This window comes from Malaclemys terrapin, chromosome 4, assembly GCF_027887155.1.
Source record: "Malaclemys terrapin pileata isolate rMalTer1 chromosome 4, rMalTer1.hap1, whole genome shotgun sequence".
Lineage (NCBI taxonomy): Eukaryota > Metazoa > Chordata > Testudines > Emydidae > Malaclemys > Malaclemys terrapin.
The window spans coordinates 48,348,723-48,364,709 of NC_071508.1; the positions used below are offsets into that span (position 1 = coordinate 48,348,723).

At 49.3% G+C, this 15,987-nt stretch overlaps 1 protein-coding gene across 1 annotated transcript in view; it reads left to right on the forward strand.

Annotated features, from left to right (window-relative positions):
• IGSF22 (immunoglobulin superfamily member 22) overlaps window positions 1–15,987 on the forward strand; it is a 198,022-nt gene that overhangs the window by 166,448 nt on the left and 15,587 nt on the right. Inside the window, 6 exon segments of the mRNA XM_054025882.1 lie at window positions 143–427; window positions 2,391–2,515; window positions 3,160–3,301; window positions 4,806–5,102; window positions 5,648–5,950; window positions 14,631–14,804. Of these exon segments, the coding sequence (XP_053881857.1) occupies window positions 143–427; window positions 2,391–2,515; window positions 3,160–3,301; window positions 4,806–5,102; window positions 5,648–5,950; window positions 14,631–14,804 (1,326 nt within the window).

Below are 15,987 nucleotides of genomic sequence, written 5' to 3' on the forward strand. Positions count from 1 at the left end.
TGGGATCTCTCTCCCCCACAGCAGCATATTAATACCCTGCTGAGGTGATGTTAGCAGACCCTCTCTAGCCTTGATTTCTAAAATTATTTCCCAAATATGAAATTTCATACTGCTGATCTCTTTACCCTCCCTCTTTCTCAAGGAATTCCAATTAAATTTGTCAGCAACCTGAAGAATGTCCGAGTCAAGGAGAAGGGGAAAGCTTGCCTGGAGTGCGAGCTGACCTCTAAAGATGTTACGCTGAAGTGGATGAAGGATGGGAGAGTGATTGAGAGGTCTGACAAATACAGCATGACACATGAAGGGAAGAGGGCAGAGCTGATCATTGACGATGCTGAGCTGAGTGACTCAGGAGAGTACACAGTGGTTGCTATGCAAGATAATGACCCAACTGAGTACTACAGCACTTCCAATGTAACTGTGGAAGGTAAGGGCAACTGGGTCAAGAGAGTGGTTTGAATTGAGAAAAGAAACAAACTTTAATCGTGCTGCACTGTTCTACATTACAGAGATGCTGTGTTGTCTAGTGTTATAGCAGGGGACTTGGCATCAAGTGACTTGGGTTCTGTTCCTCACTCGGCAGTGTACTTGCTGTTTGACATGGGGCAAATCACTTAACCTCCTAGTGCATCTGTTTCCCTGTTTGTAGAGCAGAGATAATAGATAACCATTATCTGCTAAGTGCTTTTCTTTGATCCAAGATGCTATATAAGCGTATATAAGCAGTAGATCTCAAATTAAGACCTTGCATACGGGCATCTGAAACTCACAAGTATTCAGTGTATTGTCTTTGTGATTTTAATCAGTGTGAGCATAAGGGAGTCTTTTCCTGATGCTTTAAAGTGTCCCACGCAGCGTCTGATTGCCTCCTGCCTAGTACTGGTAGTACATAGGCCACAGTTTCAGGAGATCACTGGCGTAAATATTAATGATCATTATTGTTACATTAACAAATATTGTAACGGGATTATTAGTTCTGTAGAATAAACTGCTGTGTAGAAAATTCAATGGAAAGAGGCAAAGCCAGAAAGGGGGAAAAAAATCACCACAACCCAGTTGCATGCACCTGGTACTGCAGCTTAAACCAGAGTCAGATTTTTCCAAGCCACTTTCTGAGTTCTAGTGGCCTTTACCATATTCAGGTGACTAATGGTGAAGGCAGATTGGCTTTGATTTATACCGACCTTCCTGCCATAAAAAGTGTTGTCTTATAGAAGCCCAGCTTAGAAAAACCAGCCCACAAAATGAATGGATAAACACCCATTTCCCCCACATAAAGCCAGACAGTGTGGCATGACAGGGGCAGTGCATAGACCTGTCATTCAGGAAGGACAGGCTCAGGACGAACCTCGGTATTCATAATTCTGGGAAGGATGGAGAGACCAAATGCAGCACAGGTTTAAACAAGGCCAATTGGGGGCTTGGGTATACTCTGAGAGGGAGATTTGACCCCACCCCAACTGTGACCCTGCCCCTACCCCAAGGGTTCCACCCCTACATGGGGTGGCAAAGGCAAGGGACACCCACACAACAGCTGGGTTGGGCACACCACCCTTTCCACAGACCACTACTCCTCATCTCCAGATGAACTGGGGTCTGTTCCGAAAGAGGGAAGGACTCTTCCCCACCCACCTGAGCAGAGGACTCGGGGTTGGGGGGAAGGAGACTCTGCCAATACCACCTCAGCAGAGCCAGGGTGGGGTGGCAACAAAAGCCCTTCACAATGCAGTCTTCTACCAGAGTAGTTTGGCATGAGTCCCCCCACCCTGCGCCCAAGATCATGGTGTTTCAGAGTTAACAGCCCTTTGAAATGAATGTGGCGATTCACTCTTTTACAGCTATTGTTTCAGGCTCCCTGCGGACTCAGGGAGAGGTCACTGCATGGGTTACACACAGGTCACATTTTCAGCATATCTTTGTGCAGCCATGAGGGCTATGAAGAGAATGGTTTTAAAATGAAAACTCAGATTCCTGTGCCATCATCTGCCTATAGAGACTATCCCTTAACCTGGCCCTGGGTTTGTGGAATGTGCCTGTTCATGTCAGGTTGAATTTGGCTCTTGGTCTTCAGGGGAAGGGAGGGAAGAGGCCAACACAGACTGATATATGAGTGCCATCTACAGGCCACTTGTTAGAATTACATAAACAGCCGCTGCTTTTGAGTTTGGTAAATTCATAAAATTGAACTTATCAATTAGAGACAGGAGCCAGTGTTTGATCCTAGTTTAAGTGTCTAGTTGTTTATCCCAACTGAACCAAACAGTTTTATGGTATGAGGTTTATCCCTTGCTAATTCTGTGCTTTGGTGCAGAAGCGCTCGGTGAGTCAAAGTTGTTTTTACTCATTGTCCTCATTCACTTATTCCTTACTCTCCCTGGGATTTTTTTCAGAGAGATTTGCTACAGTCAAGAGCGGTATGTCTGATGTTCAGGCTCCAACTGGGAACCCAGCAGAGCTCTGCGTTGTCCTCAATGATGAGAAGGTAGAGGGAGTTTGGCTGAAGGACGGAAAAGAGGTAAAGAGTTTATATTGTAATTAGAAAAATGAAGGGCTGGAAAAACTTAGTGGGATTTTTGCCTGAGTAAGGACTGCAGGAACTGGCTCAGTGTTGATAACTTGGAAAGGAACCTAGAATAAGGACGGACAAACTGGTTTAAGTCTTCCCAACTCAAATGGAACCTCAGTCTTCTTTATGTTTTGAAGCCCTTTAGCTTGGCACCCACCCTTTGTTTGTGTGTCAACTATCTTCCTCTGCCAAGTACCCCACAAGTCATCGGATCACTCCCTTCCCACACCTTCTAACCAACCTTCTCAGCCTCTCCCTCTCTCTCATGGAATCACATCCTTCCCCACAGGGTCAGCAGGTCTCCCTCCCCCCAGGTCATCAGCAAATTTGGCAATTCCACTGGACACCAAGGTGCTGCCCCAGTCAGATTTCATGGGCAGAGTGGCTCCCCCAGTGAGAAGCACCGATCATTCAGATCCTCACAGTGAATACATAACACTCTACACTGACACTCTTTTCAACCAAGAATCACAAAGCATTTTACAAGCATACAAGCCAGGATTCCTGACTCTTTGTCCCTTGTTCTAATCAGGCCCTTATACTCAAGAATCTCTGATTAGGTCTTTTGTAAGATGCCTTAATCTTCCTTTCAGATCACGGATATGACAGGGATCCAGATAGTCAAGCAGGGAGCTGTCCACAAATTGATCATTGACAAAATGGGAGAGGAACATGAAGGGAAGTACACGTTCAGAGCCAAGGGGGCAGAAAGTGAGGCCACCGTTGCCATTGCAGGTACTACCTCCTTTCCCTAACACTACTCACCAATCAATCACTTGCAGGTGTCGGATCAAATTTCTAACAGGCCTCCTTCCTGGGGCCTGCCACGTTTGCAGGCTCATCCATTTGTGTGTGCAAAACCCCATTTCTTGATACACAAAAGGGCATTTGCTCACACTTTAATGGGAGTAAATCAGGAAATCATTTTAAGTGGCTAGATTCAGGGCCTATCTTTAAGCATCGCAATTTGAAAAATGTGGTCTGAACCATTTTTTGAGTATTGCTTCTGTAGGAACAACAAGAAAAATCTTCTAGTAGGAAAATATTTTTTTGCTTAACTCTTGGCAGACAGATGGCGCTAATTGAACTCATCAAACTCCCTTCACTTTTAGCATAGCAGTCAACTTGTCTCTGTCCTCTAAATGAGGGGGGCTCCTACTGGTGATTGCTACTGAGACATCAGGCAGAGTTTATCACAAACTAGTTATTAACATATGAACATTCAAGATTGAAAAAATGTAACTGAACTCTGTTTAACTAAAAACCCACATTGAGCAATGGTTGGGGTTACAGATGGTGACTTTTTTTGATTCAAAAAAGGATTTTTTGACAAAAAGTGGCCTTTTATAAATGAAATTTTTCATGGAAAAAAATTTGTTTCTAAAAGTTGAGGGTTGTGTGCACAAAAAATGAAAACAGAAATTGTTTCACTGGGGGGGGGGTCAGTTTTTCATTGACAAACAGGACAATTTCAGCAAAATATGTTTTTTAAAATTATGAAATCTTTTTTATAAAAAAATTGGCAGAAAATACTGTTTTCCAGCCAGTTCTAGTGGAAGCCCTATTCTGCAACACTTACTCATAGTGCACAATACTTTACTATTCCCGTAGTACCTTACTCTACAAGTAGTTTCACTGGTTTCATAGAACCAAAGGGTTAGAAGGGACTGCCAGGGTCATCTAGTCTAAGACCGTGCCAAGATGTAGAATCCCTATGGAGACCTCCTTCCAATCTAACATCACTCTATGAATAATTACTCATTGTTTGCAGTTGCTTAAGCAATTATGTGTGCACTTAATGGATACATAATTTCATAGTACTCAGGAGAATTTGGCCCTTGGTCAGAAGCATCACAGGGACTTAGCCATGTGCCTCACAGAGCTTAGAATAACCACAGAATCTTCAGTCCTCTTGAACTCAGGGACTTCTTGAGACTGATGCTCCCTGGAGACCCCTTGTCTCCTCTTCTGCTGAGCTGGACCATCTTGGGCAAGCCAGACAGGTCTCTGTACGGTAATTGGGAAAACTGGAATATCTGAATCCAAATGTAGTGAATATACTGGGTGCCCCTCAGGACCTTCATAAAATCAGGGATTCTACCATTAAAGAAATTTGAGGGTGAAGGAGTTAAGGCCCTGAACAATGCCACCATTGCAGGGGAACTCACTAATGCATTAAAAGCACAAAAGTACCTTTGTGGCTGCAGTTATTCATGTGTCTTTTCCATTTTTTTCCAAGATGTTCCTGTCATTGACCCATCTGTGCTGGAGCTTTTGGCTGCACACCCAGTGACTGTGAAGGCCGGGCATACAGCATACATCAAGGTCCCATTCAAGGGAAAGCCACTGCCAAAAATCACCTGGTTCAAGGATGGTATTGAGGTGACAGAAGAAGAGCGGGTTGTGGTGGAAAAAGCCAGTGACTATGCAACGCTCACAATAAAAAAGTGTGTAAGAGAAGACAGTGGAAACATTATGCTGAAGCTGAAAAATGATTGTGGTTCAGCTGTTGCTAATATGTTTCTCAACGTTGTTGGTAGGTCCTGAACAAATCATTTATAGCAATTCACTGGTTCTGTAGACATGTAGAGTTGTAAAAGTGCATTTTGAGGCCATGTGGGTCCAAAGCTCAGAAGTCCCTGCATGGGGGACAGAATGTGACTCAGGACTGGTCTACACTGGGGGCGGGGAGGGAGGATCGATCTAAGATACGCAACTTCAGCTACGTGAATAGCTTAGCTGAAGTCGAAGTATCTTAGATCGATTTACCTCGGGTCCTCACGGCGCAGGATCGACAGCCGTGGCTCCCCCGTCGACTCCGCTACCGCCGCTCGCTCCAGTGGAGTTCCGGAGTCGATGGGGAGCGCGTTCGGGGATCGATATATCGTGTGTTAACGAGACGCGATATATTGATCCCCAATAAATCGATCGCTACCCGCCGATACGGTGGGTAGTCTGGACGTACCCTCAGAAGATCAGCTGGTGTAAATCAGTGTAACTCCAATACCGATTTACACCAAATGAGGAGATAGCCTTCTAAATAATGGCCATCCACTCACTGTTTATCTCCCAATGTTGCAGACAAACCAAAACCACCGCAGGGTAAAGTGGAATTTCTAGAGCGTACGGGAAAATGCATTAAAATGAAATGGAAAGCACCCAGAGACAATGGAGGAAAGCAAGTGACCCACTTCATCATTGAAAAGAAGATGGCTGGGAAAAAGTCCTGGATCAAAATTGGGGAAACTGACAGCAAACAAACCACATTTGCCACTGATAAGGTAGAGGAAGGTAAAGCCTATCAGTTCAGAATCATTGCTGTCAATGCAGAAGGTCTGAGTGATCCACTGGAGACAGAAGAAATCTTTGCTGGAGAACCTATTGGTAAGCACCTGAGCATGCCAGAGCTGCCATTTTTAATGTGGTTTTATTTTTGCTCCTTCCCCCCTGTCAAGAGAGCATTGTCTCTTCTTTGACTTTCTGCACTTCAGGGCTGAAAGCTCCAAGAAGGGCAGGCCCTTTGTAACCATCCCTTACTTGGTTTGACAGCAGGGTTTGAACCAGGGACAATGTCCTTTGACGGCAAGCAGTAGGGTATTCAAAAACTGCTCCTATGGACTAGCCACTAGAGGGAGCTAAGACCCACACTCGCCTAATGTGGGTTACCAGGCTTAACAGAATACCTGCCTTATTTGTGTTGTCTTAGATCACCCGCTGAGAGATACCCAAAACAAAAATAAGGCAGGGGGAGATTCTGCACCATTTGCTATTCAATGTTGTTAGTTTTTTTTATACAAGGGCAGTGTTGTGGATGGTACGGCTGCTTGAAATTGGAAATTTTTTCGTCAAATCCATTTTTTGACAAAAATGGGGAGTGGAGGGAGCAAAACAAATTTTTTTAAAGTGTCTATTTTCTATGCAAAATTTAAATTAAAAAAATGAATGCCCAAAAAGTTTTTTAGCCAAAAACTGAAATACTTCAATTCTGAAATGCTTTCAGAGTGTCTCATGAGATTTGTAATGTAGGCACTTCATGCTCCCATTCTCTTCTATGGGCCAGGATCCCCAGCCAAACAACACCTCCAATGATGCACCACACCCATCTAACTTGCTATCGTTCACAGCCTTAGTGCATCATGGGAGATGTAGTCCAATCAGGAAGCTCAGCCAACACAAGAGAATGAGAGCCTGAGGTGCTGGAACTACAGCTTCCAATAGGCACTGTGGCAGCATTTCAGAATACAAATATTTTATTTTTTGAATGAAAAATTTCCATTTTTTTATTTTTCACTGAAAATGTGAAATTTCACTAAAAATTATTTTCCACGTTTTAAAAAAACAATTAATTGACCAATTCTCTGGAGGAACTTCCAACCTTGGTTATTCTTCTTCAAGTGTTTGCTCATGTCCATTCCATATTGGGGTGTGTGCTCGTCACATGCACCGGTGCCTGAAGTTTTTCCCTCAGCAGTATCTGTACGGGACTAGCTCTGGTGCCCTCTGGAATGGCACCCACATGGTGCGGTATAAGGGGTACCACTGGCTCCCGCCACCCTCAGTTCCTTTTTGCCGCCAGTGACGGTGCTGGAATGTCTGCTGCTTCGGGTAGCGCTGTTCCGTTATCTGTTCTTGCAAATTTTGAAATCCTGTAAAATAGTTATATATAGTTAGTAGTTTCTTAGTTGCTCTTAGTAGTCGTTCTCGAACTTTTCTTTAGTCCCAGACTGGACCCAGCCAGGGGTTAGGACATGCCCCGGTCCCCAGGCTTTAAGCCCTGCGATCACTGCAAATGGCGCATGCCCATCAGCGATCCACATACCAGCTGCCTAAGGTGCTTATCTGCCATATCTGCTAGTCCTTCAAACCTAGGGTGAAAAAGGAGCGCAATATCCATCTGTAGCGGGGCGGCCTGGCTCCCAGGTGCTCCTGGAAGGGACGAGCCAGAACAGCCGCCGGAGTGGGCGGAGCCACCGCCTATCCCCGCCCCCCCCGGAAGTCAAGGGACAGGAAGTATAAAGGCCAAGCCACAGCGCTCAGTAGCTGGCCGGCAGCCGGAGAGGACAGACGCTGGTGCCCGAGCTCCCGCGGGCCTGTGCCTGCTGAGAGCCCGGTATCCTGAGGAGGACTGGCCGAGCCTGCCGAGAGCCCGGTATCCTGAGGAGGACTGGCCGAGCCTGCCGAGAGCCCGGTATCCTGAGGAGGACTGGCCGAGCCTGCCGAGGGCCTGGTATCCTGAGGAGCGGTCTGAGCTTCCCCCCGCCGAGGACACAGAGGGAGCGACAGACCTACCTGGTGCTCGGGGCCCGGAGGAGCCCATGATCTGTGACCCAGCAGACGGAACTCAGGAGGAACAGGTACCCATGGAGGAGGAGATGGGAAGTGGCCCGGGGATAGCAGACCCCGAACCCATGTCAGTGTGTTGCGGTCAGGATCCCCACTGACTGCGCGGCAGACGGACTGCTGCGGATAGGGCCCCGGGCTGGAACACAGTGGAGTGGGTGGGCCTGTGTTCCCCCCTGCCACCCGCGCCGGGTGGCAGTCTCTCCTCCTTCTTGTCCAAGGGGCCTGGGCCTCTGACAGACTATTTGTTTGCTGCCCCGCCCTGACCTAGGGCCTGGGCTAACCCAAACTGACCCAGCCCCTGCTACAAGGCCTGGGCCGCTGACAGACTACTTGTTTGCTGCCCCGCCCTGACCTAGGGCCTGGGCTAACCCGAACTGACCCAGCCCCTGCTACAAGGCCTGGGCCGCTGATTGACTATTGGTTTGCTGCCCCGCCCTGATCCAGGGCCGGGGCTGTTAGTTGTGTGCTCAGCCCCTGCTTAAGGGCCTGAGCCCTGAACTGTTAATTGTGTGCTCAGTCCCTGCCTAAGGGCCTGGGCTCTGAACTGTTATTAGCTTTGTAGCGGGGCGGCCTGGCTCCCAGGCGCCCCAGGAAGGGACAACCCCCACCCCGGAGTTACTACACCATCTAAAAGGTCTCCTAATGGAGTCGGCACTCACTCCGTCACCGGAGCAGCGGTCCGACTCCACACCGAGCACCGTGGCCTCCATGCGCAGTGCTCCCCCGGCGCAGTCCACTAGCCAGCACCGGTCTCACTCCATGGCTCTAGTCAAGAAGCCAAAAAAGACTGTGATGGGAAGATCTACCTCCCGCAAGGGAAAGGAAAGGGTGGGGGAGAGCCAAGACCCATGTCAGGCGGCTCAACATCTCCTTCAGGAAGTCGGGCCCCAGCTCAAGTCAAGCGGTGCAGCCCATCCCATTGCCTGTGACTCCAGATAGCCGTGCAGGCCCCGGCCAGCTTCAGGTGTTGTCGACGCCCGAAGCCCTTCAAGCAGCTCAGGAGATCCTGACGCTCCCGGTGCCGCCCTCATCGGCTCCTGTGGTACCCCAGTCTCGGGGAAAATCCACATTGGGACCTATGTGTGTGTCCCCGCCTCAGTGGTACCATTCCCCATCGAGAGTGATATCCCACCAGCATTCGCCCACCCGCAGCTGCCACACCTCAAGACTGCAGAGGCAGGCTCTGCAGAGCCCTCTTTGGTCCCCATATTGGGGGCACTGATCGAGGGACTCGAGGCGTACTTCGCCCGTAGATTGGTGCAGACCCTCTGAGGCACATACCATCCAGCAAGAATCCTGGGACCGGCCCCGACAGTCTTCAAGGGCCCAGGACTGATCCTGGGACCGATCGGACACCAGAGACTGCTGATCACCAGGCCGTCATCATCTGTTTCCAAAGGGAAGGTCGCCCTACTCAGGACAATCCTCCCAGCAACCCGCTTGTAGTAGCTCCCGTTCCTGTTTGATGGCCCGGTACCGGTCGAGTAGCATGAGGCGTGGATCGCCAGGTATCCAACGCAGATCTGCTGAATGCCGTCAGTCCCCAAGAGCCCGACCAAGACAGTTTTGCTCAGACAGGTCGGCTTCAGGACGCAGCAACCAGTTGCTGGTTGCCCGGTACTGACCGCTCCACTGGTAGCTCCGGCTCGGAGTGAGGTTCCCTGACTGCAGGACAAGCCCCGGTACCGACGGTGCTGTCTACATTATCAGCACTGAAACCTGTCCCATGGCCCCAAGCGCAGTGGCCAGTGCCATGGAACCCTTGGGGGTCACTCAACCTTCCCAGGCTGTCCAGTCGGTGTCAGGAGCCTCAGAAAGGCCAGCAGCCTCAGTATCCCGTCCCCCTCCAGTGCTTGAAACTTCGGGGGGTAAGACCCCTACAGGTCCAGGAGGACCCAGGGGAGCAAGCTGCTGGACCACCAATGGATGTGGAAGTTCCTGCGGCACCGGCTTCATCCTTATCATCGCCAGACAAGGCTATCACGGGGCCCCCTCACCCAGTTCCTCAGGATGACGCCAAGGTGCCCCAGCAACTTTTGAAGAGGGTTGCTTCCAACTTGGGGCTTCCGGCAGAGGACTTGGAAGAGCCCTCAGACTCCTGTGCTCCTCGGCTCCTACCAGGGTGGCTCTACCCCTTCATGACCCCATCTCTAAAAGGGCCGAATGCAAGTATTTTGTGCCAACCCAATGGACATGTGTACTTACACTCCCACCCAGCCCCCAATTCCCTTGTGGTCAAGGTGGTTAACCACAAAGAGAGGCAGGGACAACCTGGGGCCACCCCCAAAAATAAAGACTCCAGGAGGCTGGATCTTTTCAGATGTAAGGTTTATTCGTCTTCCAGCCTTCAGCTGAGAGTAGCCAACCATCAAGCCCTCCTTGGCTGATATGACTTCAACATGTGGCAAGCCATGGCCAAGTTCGAAGGGTTGCTCCCCGAGGCTTCCAAGAAGGAGTTCCGAGCGATCCTCAATGAGGGCACGACTGCAGCCAGGGTGGCCCTCCAGGCGGCATCAGACGCTGCTTATGCTGCTGCCCACACCATGGCTTCCGCTATCTCCATGCAGCGAGCCTCTTAGCTGCTCCTCTCTGGGTTGTCCACTGAGGCCCAGCAGTCTATGCAGGACCTGCCCTTCGATAGCCGGGCTCTATTTGCAGAGCAAACAGACCGCAAGTTGCATGGCCTCAAGGACGCCCGCACCACCCTGAAGACCCTAGATCTCTACGTCCCAGCCACAGCACATAAGCGGTTCAAACTGCAGCAGACACAGGGCCAGGGGAGCCAGAATCAGCAGGACCAGGCCCATAAATGAGCCAAGGGCTACAAGCACCATGCGAGCCACCCGCCTCCACCTTCTGCCCAGGCGGGCTCGACCCGGAATAAGCAGGGGCCAAAGGGTCATTTTGAGGGTGCACCCAAGGGCGACCTACCAGACTATTCCCCGGATCCATCCTTCCCTGTGTTCTCCAACCATCTTTCCCTCTTCCTCCCTGCCTGGTCAGCTATAACCTCGGACCGATGGGTCCTCAGCACAGTGGAGCAGGATTATACCCTCCAGTTCCTTTCTACACCCCCCCTTCCCACCCGCCTTCCCCATCCCTCTTCAGGGACCCCCCTCATGAGCATCTTCTCGCGCAAGAGGTAAAGGGGTGCGGTGGAAGAAGTTCCTCTCGAGTACAGGAACAAGGGGTTCTATTTTTAATCCCAAAGGCCAAGGGCAGTCTACAGTCCATCCTGGACCTGCGAGACCTCAACAAGTACCTAAAGAAGCTAAAGTTCTGCACGGTTTCCCTGGCTACTATTATCCCCTCTCTGGATCCGGGAGACTGGTATGCCATCCTCAGCTTGAAGGACGCATACTTCCAAAAGCGATCTCTCAAGGACAGAGACGCTTCCTCCAGATTATGGTGGGCCTCCACCACTCCCAGTTTGCGGTCCTCTTGTTCCGCCTGGTGACAGCACCAAGAGTGTTTACCAGGTGCATGTCGGTGGTAGCAGCTTACCTCAGGCACTGGGGTATCCAGATCTACCCATACCTCAATGACTGGCTTGTCAAGGGCAGCTCTAGGTCTCAAGTCCAAAGGGATGTCACGGTGCTTCAAGCTACATGCTGCTCTCTGGTCCTACTGGTGAATGACAAAAATTCGACGTTCGTGCCAGTGCAGCGAATAGAGTTCGTTGGAGCGATCCTCGACTCAACCTGCGCCAGAGCATTCCTGTCACTGGAAACGTTCCACACGTTGACGAACCTCATCGCGGAAGTCTCCGTGTTCCCTCTGATTACAGCCAGGGTCTGTCTATGCCTCCTGGGTCACATGGCAGCGTGCACTTACATGGTCCGCCATGCCAGGCTCCGGATGTGGCCCCTGCAAGAATGGCTGGCGACGGTCTATTCCCAGTCCCGAGACCCCCTGAAAAAGATCATTAGCATTCCCGAGGTGATACTTACCTCACTGTGGTGGTGGACAGACCGCAGGACAGTCCTGGCAGGAGTTCCGTTCGACAACCCACCTCACTTCATTGACTTGGTGTCTGATGCCTTGGACCTTGGATGCTGGGGGGCGCATATCGGTGTCCTCCAGACTCAGGGGATATGGTCCCCGGATGAAGCACGGTTGCACATAAACATCAAAGAGCTCCGAGCAGCCCGGCTGGCGTGCGGAGTCTTCTTGCCCCACCTGTCGGGCAAGATGGTACGAGTCCTGACGGACAGCACAGCCTCAGTGTTCCGCATCAACAGGCAAGGGGGAGTGCACTCGTCGACTCTCTGTCAGGAGGCGCTCTGACTATGGGACTTCTGCATCAGCCACGAGATCCACCTGGAAGCTTGTTACCTTCCCGGTGTCAGACCAGCTCAGCAGGGACTTCTCCTCCCACCATGAGTGGTCACTCCATCCAGAGGGATCCGGCATGATCTTCCAAATGTGGGGAACTCCCTAAGTGGACCTGTTCGCTACCAGACAGAACAAGAAAGGCCACCAGGTTTGTTCTCAGCAACGTCTGAGCAAGGGCTCCCTCTCCTATGCCTTCCTCCTGTTGTGGTCAGGAAGCCTGATGTACGCATTCCCTCCAATTCCACTCATCAGCAGGGCCCTGGCAAAGATTAAGAGAGACAAGGCGCAGGTCGTCGTGATTGCCCCGATGTGACCTCACCAGCACTGGTTCAGAACACTCATGAGCCTGTCAGCAGCCCCTCCCTGGCCCCTGCCCAACCGATCGGACCTGCTGTCACAGGACCACAGTTGGCTCCTGCACCTCAACCTCATGTCCCTCCACCTCTCAGCGTGGATGCTGCGGACCTGTTCAGAAGGAGTCCAGCAGGTCCTCCTGGAAAGTAGGAAGCCCTCAACTAGACTGATTTACCTGGCCAAATGGATGAGGTTTTCCCATCGGGCGTCCGAACCGGGGCATCTCTCCCTCGCATTCCTTCATACTGTCCACTGTCCTGGACTACCTGCTCCATTTGAGGAACCAGGGCCTGGCACACTCTTCCATTAGAGTGCATCTAGCGGCCATCTCTGCTTTTCACCCGCCGATCCAAGGACAGACGGTGTTTTCCCATGACGTGATAGTCAGATTCCTGAGGGGGCTTCAGAGACTCTTCCCACAGGTGCGGGCTCCCATCCCGCAGTGGGATCTTAACTTGGTCCTCTCTAGGCTCAGTAGCCTGCCCTTTGAGCCGCTGGGTTCCTGCTCCCTTTCCCATCTATCATGAAAGGTTGAGTTCCTGGTCGTGGTGATGTCAGCGAGACGGGTCTCTGAGATTAAAGCCTTGACCTCAGAACCTCCGTACATGGTCTTCTATAAAGATAATTTTCAGTTGTGGCCCCACCCAGCCTTCCTGCCAAAGGTGGTCTCCACCTTCCATATGAACCAGGACATCTTCCTCCCGGTGTTCTGTCCAAACCACACAAGACCAGTGAGGAGAGGCATCTTCACACCCTGGACATCCAGAGGGCCTTGGCTTTCTACTTAGAATATACCAAGCCTTTCCAAAAATCGACTCAACTCTTCATCGCTACAGTAGATAGGATGAAGGGTCACCTGGTGTCCTTGTAGAGGATTTCTAATTGGATTACCTTGTACATAAGGACCTGTTATGACCTGGCGGGGGTTCCACTGCCGCCAATTGTCAGATCCCACTCGACGAGAGTGCAGGCATCTTTGACGGCCTTCCTGGCACACATCCCTATCCAGGACATCTGTAGAAACTCAACATGGTCCTCTGTTCACACATTCACCGCTCATTGTGCCATTACTCAGCAGGCCAGGGATGACGCTGGGTTCAGCAGAGCTGTGTTGCAATCTACACGTCCATGAACTCCTACCCACCTCCAGGGGTACTGTTTGGGAGTCACCTAATACGGAATGGACATGAGCAAGCACTCGAAGAAGAAAAGAGAGGTACCTTTTCCATAACTGGTGTTCTTTGAGATGTGGTGCTCATGTCCATTCCATGACCTGCCCTCCTTTCCCCACTGTCGGAGTTTCCGGCAAGAAGGAACTGAGGGTGGGGGGAGCCGGCAGCGCCCCTTGTACCATGCCATGTGGGCACCACTCCAGAGGGCATCAGAGACAGTCCCCCTACGGATACTGCTGAGGGAAAAACTTCAGGCGCCGGTGCATGTGGCAAGCACACATACCTAATATGGAATGGACATGAGCAACACCTCTTGAAGAACACCAGTTACGGAAAATGTAACTATCTTTTTATATGGCACCTCTTATATTCAAAATACTTTACAAAACATTATCTAACTAATCTGTACGGCATCCTTATTAGGTAGGTAATAAATATTAGTATCCCCAATTTATAGATGGGAGAAATGAGGCAGAGAGGGTAAGTAACTTGTTCAAAGACCACACAAAAATCAATGTCAGACCTAGGATTAAAACTCAGGAATTCCTGGGTCCCAGTCCTGCGCTTTTAGACTACTAGGTCAGTGGAGATATACAGTATTATCTTAGGAACAAAACATAAGGCAATGACATTTTCAGGTCTTTACAAATGAGTACTATCCGCTACTGAATCCCAAAAAGGAGCTGGGGAAATAGATAACAAAGCAAAAGCTCTAGAAAGGGGTTTTTGGCAATGAAGGAACTTAGAGGTCTAGATCGCTCTTCCTGGCCTCTTGCTATCTGTTGCTCTTACCAAAAGAGGTTTTGCAGTGGAGCAGTAGATGATTCTGATTCTTCTGTGCTGAATCTAACTCTGTCTAGAGCCCCCTGGACTGGCATCTCAACCTCAAGTTACAGATGTTACCAAGGAAGCTGTCACCATCACCTGGAACCCTCCAGCACAGGATGGCGGCTCTCCAGTACAAGGGTACATTGTGGAAAGAAGGAAGAAAGGCAGCAACCTTTGGGTCCCAGTTACCAAAGAGCTAGTCCAAGGTCAGATATCACTTCCCTGCACCATGCAAGGGCAAAATGAAAGCTAGAGAGGACATGAGATGAGAAGCTGAAGTTCTGATCACTCAAGCAAAGGGATGATGTTGTCTAGACATAGCATATGGTTTCTGAAGACCAGCTATAGATATTAAAGTCCAAATTTTCAAACATGGTTGCCTGAAATTTGGGACCTAAATCTACATTTAGGCACCGAAACAGCTATGGCCTGATTTTCAGAGGTGCTGAACATTAGAACAAATGGGAGCTTTGGATACTCAGTACCTCTGAAAATCAGGACATTTTTATTTATGTGCCCACATATGGATTTTGGTGCTAATTTCAAGCATACACATTTGAAAATTTTTCCCTGACTAACCATACTACCTTCCTCTGTGTTTGACCAAACTTGATTTAAATAAGTAGCTGAGCTTGTTATCCGTATGAAATGGTAATCATTTATGATAGATGTAAATCACAGCTTATATAACACATGGAAACATTTATTTCAACAACATCTGAATAACAAGACTTTTGGTCTTAGTCATCTTTTATTATCATGATTCTTTCTTAGATTCTTCTATCTGATTCAGCATTTTGGATTTCCTTATTAATTAAATGGCAATCAATTGATTGATTGAAGGACCAAAATTAATTGCGGTAAAGGGTGGAAGCTGTGTTAATTTTAAGACAAAATATTTGGTTCCAGAGGTTTTGACCAAATTGAATGGAGGATCTATCTGTGTGAGTCTTTGGTGGCCAGATTCCGATAGTCTTACTCAAATTGGTTAGTACAATGGGACTGCTCATGGAAAAAATACTACCTAACATGAGTGAAGTCATCAGACCCTGGCCCTGAATTAAGTAGAAGGAACTATACTGGCAAATTATACATTTTTCCTATGCTATACATTTTAAGGCCAAATCGGTTCCTATGTTATACATTTAAGGCACATTTATGTGTGCCAAAGGGGTCCCCCTTGGAATCCTTGGGGTTCCATTGTGCAAGTGGGGTGCATGATTGGATACATGGAGACCATCATCATTCATAATGTTCCCCAAAAAATGTTTGAGCTGAAATGTCCCATGCTTAGTCTCAGGCCAAAGGTGATTTTTATGCATTTGTTTGTTTTGATACTCACTTGGGAATTCTTTTATGCGTGAAGGAACATTCCCTAAAAATTATGAA